Here is a 22010-nt window from a genome sequence, read left to right on the forward strand (position 1 = left end):
AAGAGTAAAAAGAGGTGGGAGATAGGTGAAGCATTTGAGGTTTTGACATACTCTTTGTAAGGTGTGGTGTCCAAAATTAACCAGTCTTAACCCCTTTAACTTATCCTTGTGCTTCTGAATGTTATTTATTCATCGATTAGACCGTGCATAGAATTCCCAACTACATACGAACTAAGGACTTAGGAGAAGAAATAGGCCTTGATGAAATGGTGCTTGATCTGATTGTAGGAGAAAGTGAGGACTGCAGATGCTGGAGCTCAGAGCTGAAAAATGTGTTGCTGGAAAAGCGCAGCAGGTCAGGCAGCATCCAAGGAGCAGGAGAATTGACGTTTCGGGCATAAGGAATGCTGAAGAAGGGCTTATGCCCGAAACGTCGATTCTCCTGCTCCTTGGATGCTGCTTGACCTGCTGCGCTTTTCCAGCAACACATTCTTGATCTGATTGTAGACAGTCTCCAATTGCCCTTGGCTCCCTTGTCCATCAAAGATCTATCAAATACACTTAATGGTAAGGTCCTAGGGAGTGTTGCTGAACAAAGAGACCTTGGAGTGCAGGTTCATAGCTCCTTGAAAGTGGAGTCGCAGGTAGATAGGATAGTGAAGGCAGCGTTTGGTATGCTTTCCTTTATTGGTCAGATTATTGAGTACAGGGTTGGGAGGTCATGTTGCGGCTGTACAGGACATTGGTTAGGCCACTGTTGGAATATTGCGTGCAATTCTGATCTCCTTCCTTTCGGAAAGATGTTGTGAAACATGAAAAGGTTCAGAAAAGATTTACAAGGATGGTGCCAGGGTTAGAGGATTTGAGCAATGGGGAGAGGTTGAATAGGCTAGGGAGGTCAGAGGCTGAGGGGTGACCTTATAGAGGTTTATAAAATTATGAGGGACATGGTTAGGAGAACTAGACAAAGTCTCTTCCCTGGGGTCGGGGAGTCCAGAACTAGAGGGCGTAGGTCTAGGGTGAGAGGGGAAAGATATAAAAGAGACCTAAGGGACAACTTTTTCACACAGAGGGTGGTACGTGTATGGAATTAGCTGCTGGGGAAGTGGTGGAGGCTGATACAATTGCAACATTTAAAAGACATCTGGATGGGTATATGAATCGGAAGAGTTTGGAGGGATATGGGTCAGGTGCTGGCAAGTGGGACTAGATTGGGTTGGGATATCTGGTCGGCGTGGACGAGTTGGACCAAAGTGTCTGTAACTGTGCTGTACATCTCTAGGATTCTATGACTCTATAACTAGATCAATAGACTAATAATCTGGTTTGACAGGTGGAAATGTGGTGAACTCAAATGGGACACAGGCAGAAATGGAAGGGAGGGGAAATAAAGACTAGAGAATTAAAACAAAGAGAATTTAGCAATGTTCAAGGGTATGTACGTGAACGCAAGGAGTGCAGGACATAAAGGAAACGTGGTAGTTGTATCTTAGTTATTTCAGAAACATAGTTTAAAGAAGCACAGAATTGGCACTCAATGATACGAGTTGTAGAGTTTTTAGATATGGTAGAGAGGAGGATAGAGGAGGACAGAGTGACAATTTTAGTTAGAAAAACAATGTCAGCTGTGAGGAAGGATGGAATGGAAAAGGATCATCAAATGAGGTTGTTTGAGCTGAGAATCATAAAAGGGAATGTCACTTTGCTGGGAGTGTATTACAGAACCCTAAACAGGCAAGAGAGGTAGTAAAACTAGTATGTCTAGAATTCTCAGAGAAATGGTTGGGATTTTAGGTGGGATAGAAATACTGTGAAAGCAATGTTGGGAGCAGAATTCTCAAAATCTACTGAGGAGAACTTTTCTTGCCAAAATAATAAATTCAACAAAAAAGGGCACAGTTTAGGATTAAATCTCAGGTCAGAGTATCAGTGGGAGAGCATTTTGACGTCAGTGATAATAATTCAATTAACTTTAAAATAATTGTGACATGGACAAATATAGGACAGGACTTATACTTTCAATTGGTGTGAGGCAAAATTTTACTAAACTGAGGAGCAGTTCTGAAAAAGTGGACTGGAAACAGCTACTTGAAGTCAAATCAGTGTCAAGGCAGTTGGAGGGAATCAAATGGGAGTTTCAAGGAACTCAGAGTCACAAACAAATGGGAGGGATGACAGAAGAGCCCCCTGAATGATGAGAAGCTTACAGAACAAGAGAAGCCAGAAAATTAAAAAACACATCCGACACAGAGAACTCACTCACCTGTAACACCAGCTGAATATACAGAGTGGATGGGTGAAACCATAAAGGAAAGCAGAAAGCAGGAATGAATATTGGCAAACAAACTCAAGGTGAACCAAAAGATGTTTCATCCATTTATTAGGAGCAAGAGGATAACTAAGGAAAGAGTATGGCTATAAAATTAGCCTATGGGAAGCAGGCAAAGGGTAATGACTGACTTCTGCAACAGGAAGGATGTTTTCACAGAAAAATCCCACTCAGACCATCAGATCTGCATCAGACCCAGTGTGGTTCCACAGGGCTCACTACCAGAGCCCCCTGATTTTTGTACGTATTAATTATTTAGAACAGTACAGGCCATTCAGCCCTTGATGTTGCGCTGAACTGTAGAATCAATCTGAAGCTCATCTAACCTACACTATTCCATTTTCATCCATATGTCTTTCCAATGACCATTGAAATGTCCTTAAAATTGGTGACTCTATTACAGTTGCAGGCAGGATTTGAATGGAAACATTCAGGATGTGGTCAAGTAGTCTGCAGTCAGGAAAAATGGCCACGTGGTTGGTAGAGGGGAAGGCAGTTATAAATTGCAGTGCCCTCGTCATAAGATTTAAGAGCAGCCTAGACCATTCAGCCTGAATCTGTTCCATCATTCAACTAGATCCCAGTCGTTCTGACAACATTCAACTCTAACTTCAGGCCGGCTGAGTCCTGGAGGGGTGTCCAGGTCAGAGGTCAGCACGTGGATATAGCGAGATCTCGCGTACTGAAGCCCGGTGGGCATGGATTTAGTGAAAAACAATTACAACTCATGTACTTTAAAGATAATTTTTATTCTCATTCTGGACTTTTTAAAATCTGTATTCCCATGCTTGTCCATGTTTTCTTACTATTTCAATTCTGTAATGACACTTAAAAGTGTCTGTATTTAGGTACCCAGTACCTAAGGTGGCACAGAGAGACATTACAAACTTTTCACTGCACTAACTGAAAAGCACGTGGCAACAAAGCCTTTTCTTATTCTTATTTCTGCCTTTTCTCCACAACCCTTGATTCTCTGACTGATTAAAAATCTGTATCTTACAGTCTTGAATATACACGACCCAGCCTCGACAGCAGGTTGTAGTAAAGCATTTCACAGATCCACTCCCCTCTGAGGGAAGAAACTCCTCTTCATCACTGTTCTAACTGGGCAACCTTTTACTCTGAGTTTATGCCCTCTAGTTTTAAACTCTCCCACAAGTGGAAACAACGTCTCTGCATCTACCCTGTAAAGGACATGCATGGGCAATATTCCAAATTGTCAGGTAGATGCCAGTGCTGTAACCGTTCTGGAACAGCTTGGCCAAGGGAGTGGCATTTGTATTCAGTACTAATATTAAAATGTTGTCAGGGCCCACAGTATCCAGTATCTCCAACCATTTCCTGAAATCACATGGAGTGAATCAAATTGGCTGAAAACTTATACCTGTGATGCTGGAGACCACTGGAGGAGGCCGAGATAGATCATCCACTGGGTACTTCTGGCTGATGATTGCTGCAAAAGCTTCAGCCTTATCTTTTGTACTGATGTGCTGGGCTCTTCCATCATTGAGAATGGAGATATTTGTGGACCCTCCTCCTGCAATGAGTTGGCTAATTTTCACGAATGTTCCAAAAACAGAAATTGCAGTAAAAGGTCGGGCAGCAGCTGTGAGAGAAATTAGAGGTAATGTTTCAGGTCCAGTGACCCTGCCTCAGAGCTGAGCTGATCTGATCTGTTGGTTGTGGGATTACTTAGTTCTGCCTATCACTTGCTGCTTATGCTGTGTGGCATGCAAGTCATCCTGTCTGGTAGCTTCACAAGGTTTTATGTATGACTGGTGCTGCTCCTGGCATTCCCTCCTGCACTCTCCAAGGTGAGACTGCACTTCCAATGTTGGCACTCGCCCGCAGGGGTCAGTGAAGAGGACTTTGCAGGTTTGACAGGGCTGTTCCTGTTATTGTCTTTTCTGGTGCCAAGGTTGATGTCAGATGATCCATCCGGTTTAATTTCTTTGAGACTTTGTCGCGATTGATACAACTGAGTGGCTCAATAGGCCATTTCAGAGGGTGATTGAGAGTCAACCACATTGCTGTGCGCCTGGAGTCACATGTAGGCCAGACCAGGTGAGGATGGTAAATTTCCTTCCCTAAAGGAAATTAGTGAACCAGATAGATTTTTCCAAATCGACAATGGTCATCAGTAGATTCTTAATTCCAGGTTTATTTTTTACTGAATTCAAATTCCACTATCTGCTGTGGTGGGATTCTAACCTGGGTCTCCTGAACATTAGCTGAGTTTCTGGATTAATAGTCTAGTGATAATACCATTTGGCTATTGCCTCCCCAGTACTTAACCTGTATGAATCCCTCTGAAAGACTATTTGCCTTTGCGCCTATTTTCTATCATTCACAAACTTAGTACATTGCGCTTATGTCATCTGTAACATATATTGAAAATAATTATGGCCCAAGAACTAATCCTTGTGGCACTTCATTAGTTACAGAGTGCCATCCTGAAAATGATCCCTACATCTGTATTCTACATGTTGTTAGTTGGTTAATCCTTTATCCATGCCACTACCTCCAATAACATGGACAACGATCTTACGGACTTCCAGATAAATTACATCCCTTTATTTATCTTGCATGATACCTCCTCAAAGAATTATAGTAAATTTGTCAGGCATGATTTTCCCTTCATGAATCCAAACTGCCTCTGCTTGATCATTGTATTTATTTCTAAATGCTCTGTTACACCCTTTTTAATAAGCTCTGATATTTTCCCACTGACAGATGGTGTATTTTTGAATAAAGGTATTACACTGACAGTTTTCCAATCTTCTGGGATTTTTCCAGAATCTAAGGATTCTTGGATGATTACTGCGAGTGTGTCCACTCTCTAACTACTTCCTTTAAAATCCGAGGGTACAAACCATCAGGTCCAGGGGATTTATCGGTCTTTGCCCCTTAGTTTTCCTAATACTTTATTGTCTAGCGATTCTTGTATTTGTTTCCTTCGCCCCTCTTTTCTCCTTGATTTATTATTAATGGAATCCTATCAGTCTTCTCTACAAAGTATTGGTGTTATACACACCATTCTCTCTAAACACATAGTGCATGGGGATGGGTGCTGAAATGTCGATTGAGGCACTGACTTCCCATTCTGGAAACTGCTGCCCCACTTAGAGGCCTCTTCAGCCAGGAAGAAAATGAGAGGAATGCTGGTTTATGCTAACTTATCTTCACTTCTTTTATCAATAAATTTTGGTTTTATTGTCAAACCAGAATCAGTTGCTTTAAATGCCTACGTTTCAGAGAGAGGCCAATTGTTGAAACCAAAACAAAATATGATCTATCAAATTAGATTTCAGCATAAGTTCAGACTTGTCCAGCATTAACATCCCACTCGACTCTTCTCCTAATTTCAGTGGGAGGAGAGCAAAGTGAGGACTGCAGATGCTGGAGATCAGAGCTGAAAAATGTGTTGCTGGAAAAGCGCAGGTCAGGCAGCATCAAAGGAGCAGGAATACTGAAGAACTTATGCCCGAAACGTTGATTCTCCTGCTTCTTGGATGCTGCCTGACCTGCTGTGCTTTTCCAGCAACACATTTTTCAGCTCTGATCTCCAGCATCTGCAGTCCTCACTTTCTCCTAGCCAATTTTAACCTACTACAAATCCTCTTGCAAGGATGCCTTCCTTGAAGAAGCTCTCTTCCTCCCTCTACAAGGATTTCAGTGGATCCCCGAAGGGCTTATGTCCCAAACGTCGATTCTCCTGCTCCTTGGATGCTGCCTGGCCTGCTACGCTTTTTCAGTTCCACTGAAATTACCCTTATTTACATCCAGCACTGTCGTACACAACTCACGTTTCTCACTCAAACTAAATCCAAATTCCATAAATATTAGGGATCATTTATTGTGAAATAATTTATTACATATTACAGATCTGAAGTTACCTGACCCTTGGTTGGATCCACAGCATATTGTTTTAAGAAGCTGTCCCAAATATCTTCTAGGAATTCCACATGGCAAGCTAGCCGAATGGTGGAGCCAATGGCGTAGTGGTATTATTGCTGGATTATTGACCCAGCTAACGTTCTGGGAACCTGGGTTCAAAGTCAAGGCCTGAACCTCCTGCTGAAACCACGCCAGGCCACTGACAGCCCGTAGTTCATAGATTAGTCCACAGACCAATGACAAAAACTTTTTACTTGCATCAATTGTGTGAATTGTTCTCAGGTAACTGAGCAGTTTGGGATTGGCAGAGACAGAATTTGACCTTGGGCACAGGAGCAGATTCTTGCAGCTCTCTACAGAAAAAACTCCATCTAAACTTGAAGAAAACAAGCTCATTTTTACTTCAGCAGTTGTTAAAAGCTGTGACTTTTATAATCTAACCTGCCACCTTGTGACTCTTCCAAATGAGTGGAAGCAGGTAAAGGAAGACAACCAACAGAAAAATCATAAGGATCATCACAGCAACCTGTGAATATTTCCCAGTTTACATCTTCTGGGAACCTATTTTTCCACTGTATGCATATGTATGTAAGGGAGAGTTCAGAAGAGGATTAGAGTGAGTTTTAATTTATAGTGTTTTATGATGAAGGTTTACGACAAATTTATCTGTATCAAGTCTAATGACTTAAAAAGGTCAGATGTACAGCACAGAAACAGACACTTGCATCTAACTTGTTCAAGCTAACCCGAAATCCTAAATAAATCCTGTCCCATTTGCCAGTATTTGACCCATATCCCTCCAAACCCTTCCTATGCATATACCCATCCAGATGCCTTTTAAAATGTTGTAACTGTACCAGACGGAATACATTGAGAACTAGCCATTTGGATGCAGAACTGGCTCAAAACGTAGAAGACAGAGGGTGGTGGTGAGGGTTGTTTTTCAGACTGGAGGCCTGTGACCAGTGGAGTGCCACAAGGATCCTCCATTTTTTGTCATTTACATAAATGATTTGGATGCGAGCATAGGAGGTACAGTTAGTAAGTTTGCGGATGACACCAAAATTGAAGGTGTAGTGGACAGAGAAGAGGGTTACCTCAGATTACAACAGGATCTTGACCAGATGGGCCAATGGGCTGAGAAGTGGTAGATGGAGTTTAATTCAGATAAATGCGAATTGCTGCATTTTGGGAAAGCAAATCTTAGCAGGACGTATACACTTAGTGGTAAGGTCCAAGGGAGGGTTGCTGAACAAAGACCTTGGAGTGCAGGTTCATAGCTTCTTGAAAGTGGAGATGCAGGTAGATAGGATAGTGAAGGTGGTGTTTGGTATGCTTTCCTTTATTGGTCAGAATATTGAGTACAGGAGTTGCGAGGTCATGTTGTAGCTGTACAGGACATTGGTTGGGCCACTGTTGGAATATTGTGTGCAGTTCTGGTCTCCTTCCTATTGGAAAGATGTTGTGAAACTTGAAAGGGTTCAGAAAAGATTTACAAGGATGTTGCTAAGGTTGGAGGATTTGAACTATAGGGAGAGGCTGAACAGGCTGGGGCTGTTTTCCCTGGAGCGGAGGCTAAGGGGTGACCTTATAGAGGTTTACAAAATTATGCAGGGCATGCATAGGGTAAATAGGCAAAGTCTTTTTTGGGGGTCAGGGAATCCAGAACTAGAGGGTTTAGGGTGAGAGGGGAAAGATGTAAAAGAGAGCTAAGGGACAACTTTTTCACTCAGGAGGGTGGTACATGTATGGAATGAGCTGCCAGAGGAAGTGGTGAGGCTGGTACAATTGCAACATTTAAGAGGTATTTGGATGGGTATATGAATAGGAAGGGTTGAGGGATATGGGCTGGGTGCTGGCTGGTGGGAATAGATTGGGTTGGGATATCTGGTCGGCATGGACTAACCGGGCAGGTCTGTTTCCATGCTGTACATCTCTGACTTCCTCTGGCAGCTCATTCACCACCCGCTGGGTGAAAACGTTGCCCCTTTGGTCTCAAATCTTTCCCCTCTCCTTAAATCTAGTCCTCTAGTTTTGGAATTCCCCCACCCCATGCAAAAGACCTTGCCTATTTACCCTATTCATGCCCCTCGTGATTTTATAAATCTCTATAATGTCACCCCTTAGCCTCCAGTGTTCCAGGGAAATTAGCCCTAGCTTGTTCAGCCTCTCCCTATAGCTCAAACCCTCCAACCTCAGCAACATCCTTGTAAATCTTTTCTGAACCTTTTCAAGTTTCACAACCACCTTCCTGTAGCAGGGAGACCAGAATTGCACACAGTATTCCAATAGTGGTTTAACCAATGTCCTGCACAACTGCAACATGACCTCAACTCCTATACTCAATGCACTGACCAATAAAGGAAAACATTAAACTCCTTCTTCACTATCCTGTCTACCGGTGACTCCACTTTCCAGGAACTATGAACCTGCACTCCAATTTGTTCAGCGACACTCCTCAGGACCTTACATTAAGTGTATTAGTCCTGCCCTGATTTGCCTTTCCGAAATGCAGCACCTCACATTTATCCAAATTAAACTCCATCTGCCTTGTAATAACTTGCAATTATTATTAAGTACAGAAATTCGGTCTGGGCTATCAGCTAGAGTCTGAAAATCAGGTAAATCGGGCAATTTTAAAATCTTTAACTTTTGTGTCGACTCAGAATCACTGAGCTAGATTTCCAATGCACATCCCAGTGAGTTGTAATACTTTTGTTATGGGTCTTCTAGATTACTACAACCAGTGTATTCCACCTCTATTTCTTACCTCCACCAATATGAATTCTACATCATCCAATCCATTTTTTGGTATCACACTTATTACATTCCATTCTAACAAAGTTACCCCATCGCACTTTCCTTCATAGAAGTGTAAAATATAGGAAATGGGAGGCGGCCATTTAGCTCTTTGAGCCTGCTCCACCATTCAGTAGGATCATGGTTGATCATCCAACTCAATAGCCTTTCCTGCTCTACCTCCTGATGCTGCCTGCTTATCTTCCTCCAATGCCAGTCTTTAAACCACACCTTTGTCAGTTTGCTGTGGCTCAGGTAATAATCCTTGGAGATCTTACCTTTTATAGTTTAGCTCCTAATTGTTCAAAATCTTTCAACAGAACCTTTTTTCCCCAATCCTATTAACTGGTCCTCAACCCTAGCAATGGGCAGGTGACACACACTGCTGACCGCAGAGAACAGTATTGACCTCTCCCCTACCATTACCACATACCCATTTCCCTTATTCAACAGCTCCTTGTATTACAGTGCTACTGTCAGTTTGACTGTAGACCTCACTCTCATCCATATGCCTTATAAAGAAACTAGACTATTGTAGAGACAGACACTCGTCAAGAGCTGCCTGTTGAATATCTGCCTCACCTCCATTCTCACACTGCTGTCCTTGATCACAGATCAAGTTAAATTTCCTAATTTAAGGGGCGTAATCACCTCCTGGAGCAAAGTTCCCAAATTACTACTCATCCTCCTTGATGTGACACAATGCCTGCAACTCAGAGTCCATTTCCTCAACCCCACATCCAAAGCTGCTCAAACTGTAATCACTTGTTCCATTCATTGTGGATCAACTCAAGATATATCCAGCAGTGACCACATATAAAGTAGCAATACATCATACAAAATGCCATCTTGATCCCATTTACTCTGGAATCCTTGTTCTTTACACGAAGTCTACCAACTCAACATTTTGTTGTAATTTTTCTCCTACACACTAAAATCATCCTTTTTTAAAAAAGGATGAGAGACCTAAACACAAGTTTCCAGCCTTATATACACTTTAAAGATGAGAAATACTCTCAAATGAGCTGCTTGGTTTTGGCAAAAGCAACCAAAAACACCTCTTTCCTCATCTGCTGAAATGAGAGACTATCAACTCCAGCACTTCATTGTAAGTTGCACGAAGTTTGCTACTTACAGCTGCTCAGATCACCAAGGGCCTGAGCTGGTTAATGAGGATCCAGTTTCATTAGGTTGCTCTTCCAATGCTCTCAAAAGAAACCTACTCAATCTTGCAATTACAGAATTTTAAAACTTCACATTTCACTTTTATGTCAAATTACAAAATACAGTTGAAGTTATGCTAAAGTCAGTTGGGCAGAAAGGGGCAAATGGAACTCCACCAAGGGAAGTGTGAAGTGATGTACTTGAGGAGACCAAAAGAGGCAAAGGAATCCACAATAAATTGAAATATACTGTGAGATGTAGGCGAAGTCACTTTTACTGATCCCTGAACAGAGCAGAAGTCAATGAAGTGGTTAAGGTGGCATATGGAATCCTTTCCTTCATTAGTCAAGGTATCGGAACATAAAAGCAAGGAGGTTATGCTGGTGATAAATATAACACTGGATAGGCCATGCTTGAGTGCAGTGTGCAATACTGATCACTTCATGACAAAAAGAATGTAATTGCACGAGTGCGGCTCTAGGAAACTGCAGCAATAAGGAACGGTCAGATAGGCCTGGGCTGTTTCCTTTAGAACAGAGGCAGCAATGGAGAGATTGGTGTAAGTGATTGAGGGGGGCTGGGAAGATTAGAGACAGGAGGAGAAAAACGGTTCCAACCAATAGGTGTGAAACACACTGCCTGAAAGCTTACTGGAAGTAGAAATCCTGGAATCTTAAAAGTGCCTGGATATCCACCTTATATCTGGGAACATCGGAACACAAAATTCCAGGAAAATGGGGCAAGAAAGGGCCTGAAAAACAGCATCATTCAGTGCTGATTCTTCTTTTTACACACAGTGCAGGTGAAAATGTCACTATGGCTCTGTGCGGCATTTGAAGCTCCATAGCCTAGGGATAGGAACTGGGAACGGGTGAGCAGAAGTCATGAGGAATGGTCTGTCAAGGTCTGAAGTTAGCTCTGCCACTGACAGTAACTGTGTGGAAATCTTGCTGAGAGAAACTTAGCTAGATTCAGCTGACTGGGAATTCATTCAAATAACAAACAAGTGGCTGAGTTAGACCAATAGGAGAAAAGGAAAGGAAAAAAAAAGAGAAAGAACTATGGATACTGGAAGTCTGAAACATCAAGTGCTGCAGAAACCCAGCCAAATATATAGCAGACTTCTGTCTGACATTTGGGTGACATCACCATTCTACTGCGCTTTGGTTGTGTCAGTTCACAGACTAACACCTATACTCTGCTAATATTTTTTTATTATTACAGTTAACATCATAACTATGACCAGATAACCTGTTTTGTGTTGTTAATTGAGGGTTAGACATCAGCCATGTGTTAGTAAATGAGGCACTAAGCAGGTAAAGCAACAAAACAAATTCATTCGAGTACAGGGTTCCCAAACAAAAACAAAATGCTGAGTCACCATTGATAGAAAATGTAGCAATCCAAGTTCTGGCTACATCACATCCATGAGAGGAAATTTTACCCAATGAATGAACGAAACCAGTCTCCTCTCACGAGGGAGCATAAAGCTGCTGATGGAGGTCTACAAATCCCCTCTCAGAAAGAGAGTGCAGGGCTGGGTTTGTGTAGACAGTCAGAATAAAAAGATGAGGCAGGTTCCGCCAAGGACCATTTATTTTAGTACCTGGCTCTGACACTAATTGACAGATTCCCTCATGAATTTCAAACTCAGGAGGATTATGGAAAGGAAAAAGAAGATTACCTTGACTGCAGACACATTAACACAAACGTGACCAGAATTCACAGGGGCATCAGCCTTGCCACCTTTACCATCCCTGCTCTAGCCAGCTGCAATAAACACATTCTCATTGCAGTCTCCTTGGGTAATCTTCATCTTCAATCTCCATCCTCAGACTCGATCCTCTAAAGACACTCACACCTCCCTTCAAAACCTGGATCAGCCTTTCAGGCTTGCATTTCTAATCGGTCCTCTGCACACAAGTTCTCTTTAGCCCTTCCCGAAGTAGGCTCAGCAACAAACACTGCTCCTTAGTCCATCTCCATCAGGTTGCTGCGAGATTCTCGGGAAACCATGAGACGCATCAACTGGTTCTGGAACTTCTCGAACTTCTTCACATCCTGAGCTTGGTCTGTCTTGTATTGCAGACACTAGAAAAAGTGTGCATAGGGAAGAGGAAAAAGGAGGAGGAGGAGGGAGAAGAAGATGGTATGAGATGAGTGTCCCCTCAAAACATTATTACAGTCAACAATGCACAAGGGCCCAGAGTGAAGAAACATGCCATTTGCCCCTCCTAGTCAGTTTATAATGATCTCCACTGGTTTCCTCCCACTCCAGCAACATATCCACTTATTCCTCTCTAAAAGACACTTAACATGCCTCTCCTTAAACACAACTACAATTACTCACAATAAGTTACAATCACTTCTAATGGTAACAAATTCCACGTTTACACTGAGTATAGATGTTTATTGCTCAATTTCTTTCTGGGTTCATCCTTTCCCTTCGTAACCAGAGTTGGGATTCTAGGATTTGTCACTTGTGTAGCACAAAACAGTCCATTGGATCCCATCTTCCTGACTATGTTGAAAAGACCTCGAGTTATGCTATTTCCACAAAAGAAAACTTCATTTATTGCCTTTCCATGAAAAAATTTCAGAAATGCAAGCTTTTTCTGGGTCCCCTGTTAGTTTTCTCCTTTCAGGCCCTGCTAGTCCTGACACAACAAACATTTGTTCAGGATCACATGTGAAGTACACACTCACCACAACATCATCAGTCACTTTCATAGAGAGAAGCCCAGCGCAGTGTCGATACTTAATGACCACACGAACCTGCAACACAAAGGGCACAGTAAATTGCCAGTCCTGGGCGGGTGACAGATATTGGGAGTTTGGTGGGGGGGCACATGAAGCAGAAGAGCATTGGGTGGGTGGATACTGGGAGAGGGATGTCCAGGAAAATGTGTGGTGGATACCACAGAGTGGTATTGATATTGGGTGTAGGAGCAGATACTCTTAAGTCAACCCCAAGAGAAATACAGACAATGCTGCTATGGACATAGAGGAGTTAATAGTGGTGGTGGAACAGTCAACTGGTGAGCAGGGGTGAGGATATCCATGAGGCATGGACATAGGGAAGTGAAAAGGTTTAGAGGGAGTAGGTGAATGGAAACCAGCAGAATAGAGGGTGGGGCAAGGATGAAGGGCTGGATATCAAAGGGAAGTCTTATAAAAAAGCATTGGGGGAACAGTCAGTTAGCTAGTGATATAAAAGAAGATCACACAAGTTTTTTTAAAAAAGATATTAAATGAATCTTAGAGCCATCAATGGACACTGGACTTTTGGAAAATGAGGCTGGAGAAGTAGTAATGGGGAACAAAGAAACGGCAGAGGAACTGAAGTACTTTGTGTCAATTTTCACAGTAGAAGACACCAGCAACATACTAAAACTTCAAGACCGTCAGAGAAAAAGTGAGTAGTGGCCATTACCAAGATGGTGGCACTGAGAAATCTGAAAGGTCCAAAAGGTGGATAATCACCAATCCAGATGGACTACACTCAAGGGTTCTGAAGGAGAAGGCCGAGGAGGTTGTGGAGGCATTGGTGGTGATTTTCAGCAATCACTGGAGTCAGGGAACATCCCAAAGACCTGGAAAGAGCCTAACGTAACACTCAGTCTAAGAAAGTAAAGAGGCAGAAGAATTTTATAGGCCATTTGGCCTGACCTTGTTCATTGGTAAGATTTAACAGAGCATTATTAGAATACAGAACCGTACAGCACAGGAATGGTCCCTTCAGTCCACGACGTTGTGTCGAACATGACCCCAGATTAAACCAATCCTCTCTGTCTGCCCTTGGCCCATATCCCTCCATATTGATGTACTTCTCTAAAAGTCTCTTAAACACCCCAGCATATCTGCCTCCACCACCATCGCTGGCAGCGCATTCCCAACTCCTACCACACAGTGTAAAATAACTTGTCCCTCACATCTCCTTTGAACTTTCCCCCTCTCACCTTAAATGTATGGCCCCTAGTTTTAGACATTTCATTTCTGGGAAAAAAGATGCAGACCATCAACCTTATCTATGCATCTCAATTTGATAGACTTCTATCAAGTCTCTGCCATGCCAGAGGTTTTTCTGGACTCTGCTTATGGTTCATACTCACTAATTCAGGCAGCATCCTGATTAATCTCTTCTGCACCTTCTCCAAAGCCTCATGTCCTTCCTGTAAATGTGGCGACTGGGATTGAACACAATACACTAAGTATGGCCGAACCAAAGTCTTATGAAGCTGCAACATGACATCCTGACTCTTGTTGGTGAAAATGAGGACTGCAGATGCTGGAGATCAGAGTCAAGTCATTCCTGATGAAGGGTTTTCACCTGAAACGTCGATTTTCCTGCTCCTCAAATGCTGCCTGACCTGCCGTGCTTTTCCAGCATCACTCTTGATTCTGAGTCTTGTACTCAATTCACTGACCAATAAAGACAAACACACCATGCACCTTCTTTACTACCCTATTGACTTGTGTGGCCACTTTCAGGGAGCTATGGACTCGAACGCCAAGGTCCCTCTGCACATCAATGCTGTTCAGGGTCCTGCCATTAACTGTATACTTTTCCTTAACATCTGATCTTCAAAACTGCAGCACCTCACACTCACCCAGATTAAAGTCTTTCCGCCATTTCTCCACCCAAATCTGCAACAGATTTATATCCCGCTGTATCCTTTGACAATCTTCTACACTATCCTCGATTCCACAGATCTTTGTATTGTCTGCAAACTTACTAACCCACCCATCATTCTAGTCATTTATATACATCACAAAACAGCAGAGGTCCCAGTACAGATCCCTGCAGAACACCACGACTCACAGACCTCCAGCCTGAAAAACACCCTTCCACCACTACCCTCTGCCTTCTATGAGAAAGGCAATTGTGAATCCACACAGCCAAGTCACCATGGATTCCATGCATCCTAGTCTTCTGAATAAGCCTACCATGAGGTACCTCGTCAAAATCAAATAGGAGAAAGTAAGGACTACAGTTGCTGGAGATCAGAGTCAAGAGTGTGGTGCTGGAAAAGTACAGCAGGTCAGGCAGCATTTGAGGAACAGGAGAATTGACGTTTTGGGCATAAGCGCTTCATCAGGAATGAGGCTTGTGGGTCAGGGCTGAGAGATAAATTGGGGAGGGGGGGGGTGAAAAACAGGGGAATGGGAGAAAGGTAGCTGGGAAGGCGATAGGAGGATGAAGGTGAGGAAGAAGGTGATAGGTCAGAGGGGGCAGCTGTTGAAATCCACATTTATCCCGAGTGGTTGCAGGGAGTCAAGACAGAACATGAGGCGTTCCTCCTCCAGGTGTCGGGTGGTAATGGTTTGGCAGTGGAGACGGCCCAAGACCTGCATGTCCTTGACAGAGTGGGAGGGGGAGTTGAAGTATTCAGCCACAGGGCTGTTGGGTGCAGGTGTCCCAGAGATGTTCTCTGAAACGAACATCTCTGGGACACCCGCACCCAATGCCTGGAGGAGGAACACCTCATTCTGCCTTGGGACCATGTAATCCACATGGGATAAATGTGGATTTCAACAACTTCCTTATTTCCCTTCCCCCCACGTTATCCCAGTCCCAAGCCTCCAACTCAGCAACGCCCACCAGACCAGTCCATCCCTACCCCCTCTGACCCATCACCTTCAACTACCTATCGCTTTCCCAGTTACCTCTCCCCAACCCCACCCCTCTCCCATTTATCTCCCAACACCACACTCCCTGCCTACAAGCCTCATTCCTGGGGAAGGATAAGCACATGATGATTTTGGGATAGTGTAGGAGGACGAGCTGAGAATAGTTCACAGGTCAGCGCAACATCGAGGATTGAAAGGCCTGTTCTGCGCTGTACTGTTCTATGTTCTATTGGTGGAAACGCCGATTCTCCTACTCCTCGGATGCTGCCTGACCTTACTGTGCTTTTAGCACCACACTCTCAACTACCTTGTCGAAAGCCTTACTAAAATCCACGTAGACAACATCCACTGCTGTGCCCTCATTGAATTTGAGGTGAGGGAGGTGAGCAATCAAGTTTGTAAGACATAACCTGCCCCACACAAAGCCACACTGACTATTCCTAATTAGATTAGATTAGATTACTTACAGTGTGGAAACAGGCCCTTCGGCCCAACAAGTCCACACCGCCCCGAAGCGCAACCCACCCATACCCCTACGTCTACCCCTTACCTACACTATGGACAATTTAGGATGGCCAATTCACCTGACCTGCACATTTTTTTTGGACTGTGGGAGGAAACCGGAGCACCCGGAGGAAACCCACGCAGACATGGGGAGAACGTGCAAACTCCACACAGACAGTCGCCTGAGGCGGGAATTGAACCTGGGTCTCTAGCGCTGTGAGGCAGCAGTGCTAACCACTGTGCCACCGTGCTGCCCACAATTAGGCCATGCTTTCCCAAATGGGCATAAATCCTATCCCTAGGAATTCTATCCGATAGCATCCCAACCATTGATGGGAGACTCACTGGTCTATAGTTACCTGGATACTCCCCATGTCCCTTGTTGAACAGACCAACAACAGTAGCTACTCGTCAATCTTCTGGGACCTGCTCAGTGGCTCATGAGGATATGAAGATCTTGGTGAAGGCCTCAGCAACCTCCTCTCTCACCTCTCACTAACCCGGAGTAGATAGCATCAGTCCCTGCAGAATTATCCACCTTAACGCTCTTCAAGAAACACAACACCATTATCTTTCGTGACCTCAAAATGCCCAAGTACGTTAGCATGGTCCACACAAATCTCACCATCCTCCATATCCTTCTTCTGGGTGAATATTGATACAAACTATTCATTTAGGATCTCACCCACATCCTCTGGTTCCCTCCTTTACCCTGGAGTGGTCCTACCTTCTCCCAAGTGATCCTCCTCCTGTCTGTGAGGGGGGGGGGGGGGGGGGGAAGGGGAACGTCTTCTCCCGCCGCCGGTACCTTCATCGGCTCCGTCAGACACAGCTTTTCGGCCGCTTTTACAAATTCCTCCCAGTTGTGGATGTAGGTCATGGCCCCAGCCCAGGCTTCACCTCCCGGCTCCGGTCCACACACTCTGGCCGTTTCGGTGAGTCAGCTCCAGCCGCTCCAACAACAGCCAATCAGACCACGCCTTACTCAATATAGGTTCCGCCCCAGAAGGACAACCAATCACCATCGGCAGTACTCCACCGTACGGTGCCAGCGCCAGCCAATCGCAACGGCGCTTTCTTGGGGCCCAGCCATTTAGCGAACAGATTACTCCGACGTGGCTGAGGAGAGTCAGCCAATTGCAGGACAGAGGGATGGTGACGAGAGGGAAACGGTTGGGTAACATTCGGCCCATCGAGTGTATACTGGATTAATGGTGCTGGAAGAGCACAGCAGTTCAGGCAGCCTCCAACGAGCAGCGAAATCGGCGTTTCGGGCATAAGCCCTTCATCAGGAATAAAGGCAGAGAGCCTGAAGCGTGGAGAGATAAGCTAGAGGAGGGTGGAGGGTGGGGAGAGAGTAGCACAGAGTACAATGGGTGAGTGGGGGAGGAGATGAAGGTGATAGGTCAGGGAGGAGAGGGTGGAGTGGATAGGTGGAAAAGAAGATAGGCAGGTAGGACAAGTCCAGACAAGTCATGGGGACAATGCTGAGCTGGAAGTTTAGAACTAGGGTGAGGTGGGGGAAGGGGATATGAGGAAGCTGTTGAAGTCCACATTGATGCCCTGGGGTTGAAGTGTTCCGAGGCAGAAGATGAGGCGTTCTTCCTCCAAGCATCTGGTGGTGAGGGAGTGGCAGTGAAGGAGGCCCAGGACCTCCATGTCCTCGGCAGAGTGGGAGGGGGAGTTGAAATGTTGGGCCACGGGGCAGTGTGGTTGATTGGTGCGGGTGTCTCGGAGATGTTCCCTAAAGCGTTCTGCTAGGAGGCGCCCAGTCTCCCCACTGTAGAGGAGACCGCATCGGGAGCAACACTAGCTCCTCAGGAATACTTTATCCAGTGTTGGTGTTGAAACACCTTTAGGTAGAATAGCTACTGGAGAAAACGGAATTGTTGCAGTAAAGAGGGAAATCTTTTTGCCCCTTGTGCCTGTATTGTTCCCTGGAGAAACATTTTACTCAGTGCTATTCCATTGCCTTCTCCGTATTACCCCACACATTCTTGTTTTTCTGATAAGAATCCATTCCCTTCTTGAATGTGTCGATTGAACCTGCCTTCAATCCTCAAGATCTGCCTTCTGGTCTAAGCCTACATTGTGTAAATTGCAATTTTCTTCCCCTCATGTTGCCTTTGCTTCTTTTGCCAATGGTTTTAAATCTGTCCGCTATGTTTCTTGATCCTTCACCTCCCAATGCAAACTTTTTTTTCCTCTAGCGATTCTATTAAGTGTCCTAATGATTTTTGAGTATCTCTAACAAATCTCTCAACCTTCCTGTCAAAGTATAACTGAATTTCCTAATTTTTACAAGCAAACTCATGAACTTTCTCTACACCCCCTGACTGCTCATGTCAAAGGTCCACTCAAATACAGACAAGAGCAAGGCTTAATTTTCAGATGATATGAAATTTGGAAATCAGTTATTAATGATGAACTTTTGCAGACTACAGAGTATGTACTTATGAAATTGAAGGACACAAATAAATGAAATATAATGCCAAGTAAGAAATGATACCCTGTTAAGAACCATATGAACTGAGAGGGAAATGGAATTTAGAGAATTGTTGCATCACAGAAGGCAACACAAAAGAACTTGGGGATACTTGTGCATGGCACACAGAAAGCTAGCACACAGTTGAAGCAGGTAACCAGAAAAGTAAATGTAATTGCTGTCCTTATTTCAAAGGCACAGAGTGTAAGAAGTGGGAAGGCTTACTACAACTATACAAGGTAGTAAGACAACACCAGGAGCATTGAGAATAGTTTTGGCCCCCTTAGAACATCGAACATTACATTACAGTGCAGTACAGGCCCTTCAGCCCTTGATGTTTCACAACCTGTGAAACCAATCTAAAGCCCATTCAAGGAAGGATATTATTTCATTGAAGGCAGTTCAGAGAAGGTCACTAAGATGATCCCTGCTGTGGAATTCTTTTATGAGCAAAGGTAAAGGTTGGGACTCCCACTCACTGAAGTTTCGAAGAATGATAGGTGGTCTCATTGAAACATGTAGGATTCTTAACAGGCTTCTCTGGTAACTACTCAGTGGATGCTGCCCTTCAAGGAGAGTCCAGGACCAAAAGTCTCAGAATGAAAGGGCACCAATTTCATTCTGAGATGAGAAGGAATTTCTTTTCTCAGAGAGTTGAGTGTCTATGGAACTCCATGCCACTGAGACCTGTGGGGCAGAGTCCTTGTGAAAACTTAAGGCTGGGACAAGAAGGAAGGATCAGATACTACTCTAAAGGTTTACAAGGTAGCCAGGATGGAACTGAAGTATGGAATTAGGAGAGCTCAAAGGGGGCATGATGAAGCCTTGGCAGATAGGAGTAAAGAAAACACCAAGGTGTGAGGAACAAGAGGATGGCCAAAGTGAGGGTAGGGCTAATCAAGGATGGCAGAGGGAACTTGTGCCTAGAATCAGAGTTGGAAGCGGAGGTCCTCTGTGGGAAAAGATCTGCCAACCTGCCAACCCATAATAGACCCACAAAAGCAAAACTGGCCAAAATGTACTAAAACACCCAGAATACCTCATCAAGGGACCAAGCAGGCTGACAATCAGCAAAACTAGACAGCACTCACAGACAAGGGAATACACTTCAAGCTCCCACTAACAATGACAGAGCACCTCAGCTATCCCAAAGCCCCGAGGGCAGTTTCACAACCCAGCAATACCAAAGCCACTCAAAGGACAGGTCAGACAGAAAGGTACCAGCAAAGCCGAAGACCTCCTCGTGGGTCTGCTCTTGGGCCTGGCCAAACTGGCCATCAACAGGTCCAGGCAGCGGGCCGTGGAGGGGGTCGTTAGGGCCGACTGCCTGCCCCTCTTCCGGGGTTACGTTAGAGCCCGGGTGTCCTTGGAGAAGGAGCACGCGGTGTTCACCAACACCCTGGAGTTGTTCAGGGAGAGGTGGGCGCCGCAGGGAGTGGAGTGTACTATTTCCCCGTCCAACTCTATTTTGATTTAGTCCCTACCCTCCCCTTCACTATTTTGATCACACAGCACTGCCCTTTGATGTGAAGGGCAGTGCTTGTCACTAGCCACCTGGGTGTTTTTCATATCTTCCTGGTGGTGGCAATTGAATAAAGATTCGTGCACTTTGTGTCTTTCACTGTGTCTCACACCTGCACGCACACACCATGGGTGCTGGGGAAAAATAAGCACTACCACAGTTAGGCGGTAGTGTGGGAAAAAAAAAATAAACAGGAGTAGAAAAAAAAGGTACCACCAAAGCATCACTCCCAGGACAGGACAATGGAAGCACCTCACCACTTCAGAGGAGACATTAGCACCTACCTGCGAAGAGTAATGGAACCTCCAGAACCATCGATACTGTCAGAATGTTGCTTTGTGTAGAGAATCATGACATTCCTCCGATAACTATTTTCCAATTAGTATCATTGTAATTAGATTACTCCATTTCGAGACACGTTGTATTTTCCCCATTTCTAATTAGCCTTATTGTACAGTATTATTATAAAAACTGGTCTCATCGTCAGCTCTGGGAAGAGAAATTCTGATCGACCTGCACAGATTGTGAGTTCGGTGTCAGCCTCTCACGTCCCAGCAGCAGATGTCCTGACCTTCTTGAGAAGATACGTCCAGGTCGAGGGAGGGAGTACTGATGTGGTTGATCCTTTTGGGATCTGGACCAGCAAATGACAGGTCAGGGTAACCCTGAGGGTTGATGCCAGTGGCAACATCCTCCACCCACCCTCCAGCTTTGCCATGGGAGGAAGCAGAGGTTACCTGACATGCACAGGGCAGCCGAAAGTGTGCTGAACCTGTGGGAGGTCAGGCCACATGGCGGTGGATTGTAAGGTGACCATCTGCCAAAACTGCAAGCAGGAAGGCCACCCGACCAAGAACTGTAATCTGTGTGGAGAGGTGGGCCACATGTCCAAGGCCTGCCCAAGACGAGGGGCCGCCACCTACGCACAGATGGCCGGAGGTGGCAACACGAGCCGTGGACCGCCTAAGACCAGCAAGGTACCACAAAACAGCACGGGAACGGTGTCTGGAGGTACCCAGAAGGAAGGGCAGGCTGTAGCGGAGCAGACGGCAGACAGCGGGGAGGTGCAGCAGCCGATCCAAGCTCTTTCAAGACAGGCGGAGGAAATGGAAGAGGAGGAATCAAAGGAGGCAGTGGATTGGATTACTGTCAAAAGCAGGAAGAGGAAACCTCTCAAGGCCCCCAAAGCCACTACATGACGAGGATACAGGCAACTCTTCCAAAGGTGAGGATGGGCGCAAGGAGGGTCATCACCAGAGGAAGATACAGAGCGCCGTGGGGAAAAAGAAGGGCAGCACTGCCCAAGCAGGAAAAGACAATCCCTGAGAGGGGATGGGTAAAGGCCTCCCCCACCCGGTGAGAACCAAGAGGTACCCACCGGCCCACAGCTCCAGGTAACTGGGAGCAGTGGTCCTATGACAGCCCCGCTGTCAGATAGAGAACTGGACTGTGCAGACCCTGGGCCCGACCCGAAAACACCAGAGCGGGGAAATGGCCCCAGCGTGGAGCCGGACAGCTACCTCAGCCCTGGGAGGGTCCAGCAGTTTATTGTCACCATGGAAATGCACACAGCTACCCCAGAGAGGCAAGACCAGCAGCAAATGGACACTTGTAACCTCGTAAACTGTTAAAATGGGGATAAGAATTGCCAGCATCAATGTGCATAGCATCAAATCGGCTACGCGATGTGTTTCTACGATGGCCTTCCTGGCCAATGTTAAAGCCGACGTCCTGTTTCT

At 45.0% G+C, this 22010-nt stretch overlaps 1 protein-coding gene across 1 annotated transcript; it reads right to left on the minus strand.

Annotated features, from left to right (window-relative positions):
* Nucleotides 1-11446: 11446 nt before the first annotated feature.
* srp9 (signal recognition particle 9) lies at nt 11447-17240 on the minus strand. Its single transcript, XM_072550562.1, has 3 exons — nt 17073-17240; nt 12836-12904; nt 11447-12220 (listed from the first exon to the last, which is right to left on the minus strand). Exons 1-3 carry the CDS (start codon nt 17142-17144, stop codon nt 12101-12103), a joined length of 261 nt encoding a protein of 86 aa, XP_072406663.1. The 5' UTR covers nt 17145-17240; the 3' UTR covers nt 11447-12100.
* Nucleotides 17241-22010: the final 4770 nt, after the last annotated feature.

This window comes from Chiloscyllium punctatum, chromosome 3 (assembly GCF_047496795.1).
Source record: "Chiloscyllium punctatum isolate Juve2018m chromosome 3, sChiPun1.3, whole genome shotgun sequence".
Lineage (NCBI taxonomy): Eukaryota > Metazoa > Chordata > Chondrichthyes > Orectolobiformes > Hemiscylliidae > Chiloscyllium > Chiloscyllium punctatum.

Bases quoted from the DNA above. Each gene is read 5' to 3' on its own strand.
- srp9 (XM_072550562.1), bottom strand. From the start codon at position 17,144: ATGACCTACATCCACAACTGGGAGGAATTTGTAAAAGCGGCCGAAAAG. The intron at 12,905-17,072 runs GTACCGGCGGCG...TTTGTGTTGCAG, and splicing joins GTCTGACGGAGCCGATGAAG to GTTCGTGTGGTCATTAAGTA. The intron at 12,221-12,835 runs GTGAGTGTGTAC...CACTTTTTCTAG, and splicing joins AAGTGACTGATGATGTTGTG to TGTCTGCAATACAAGACAGA.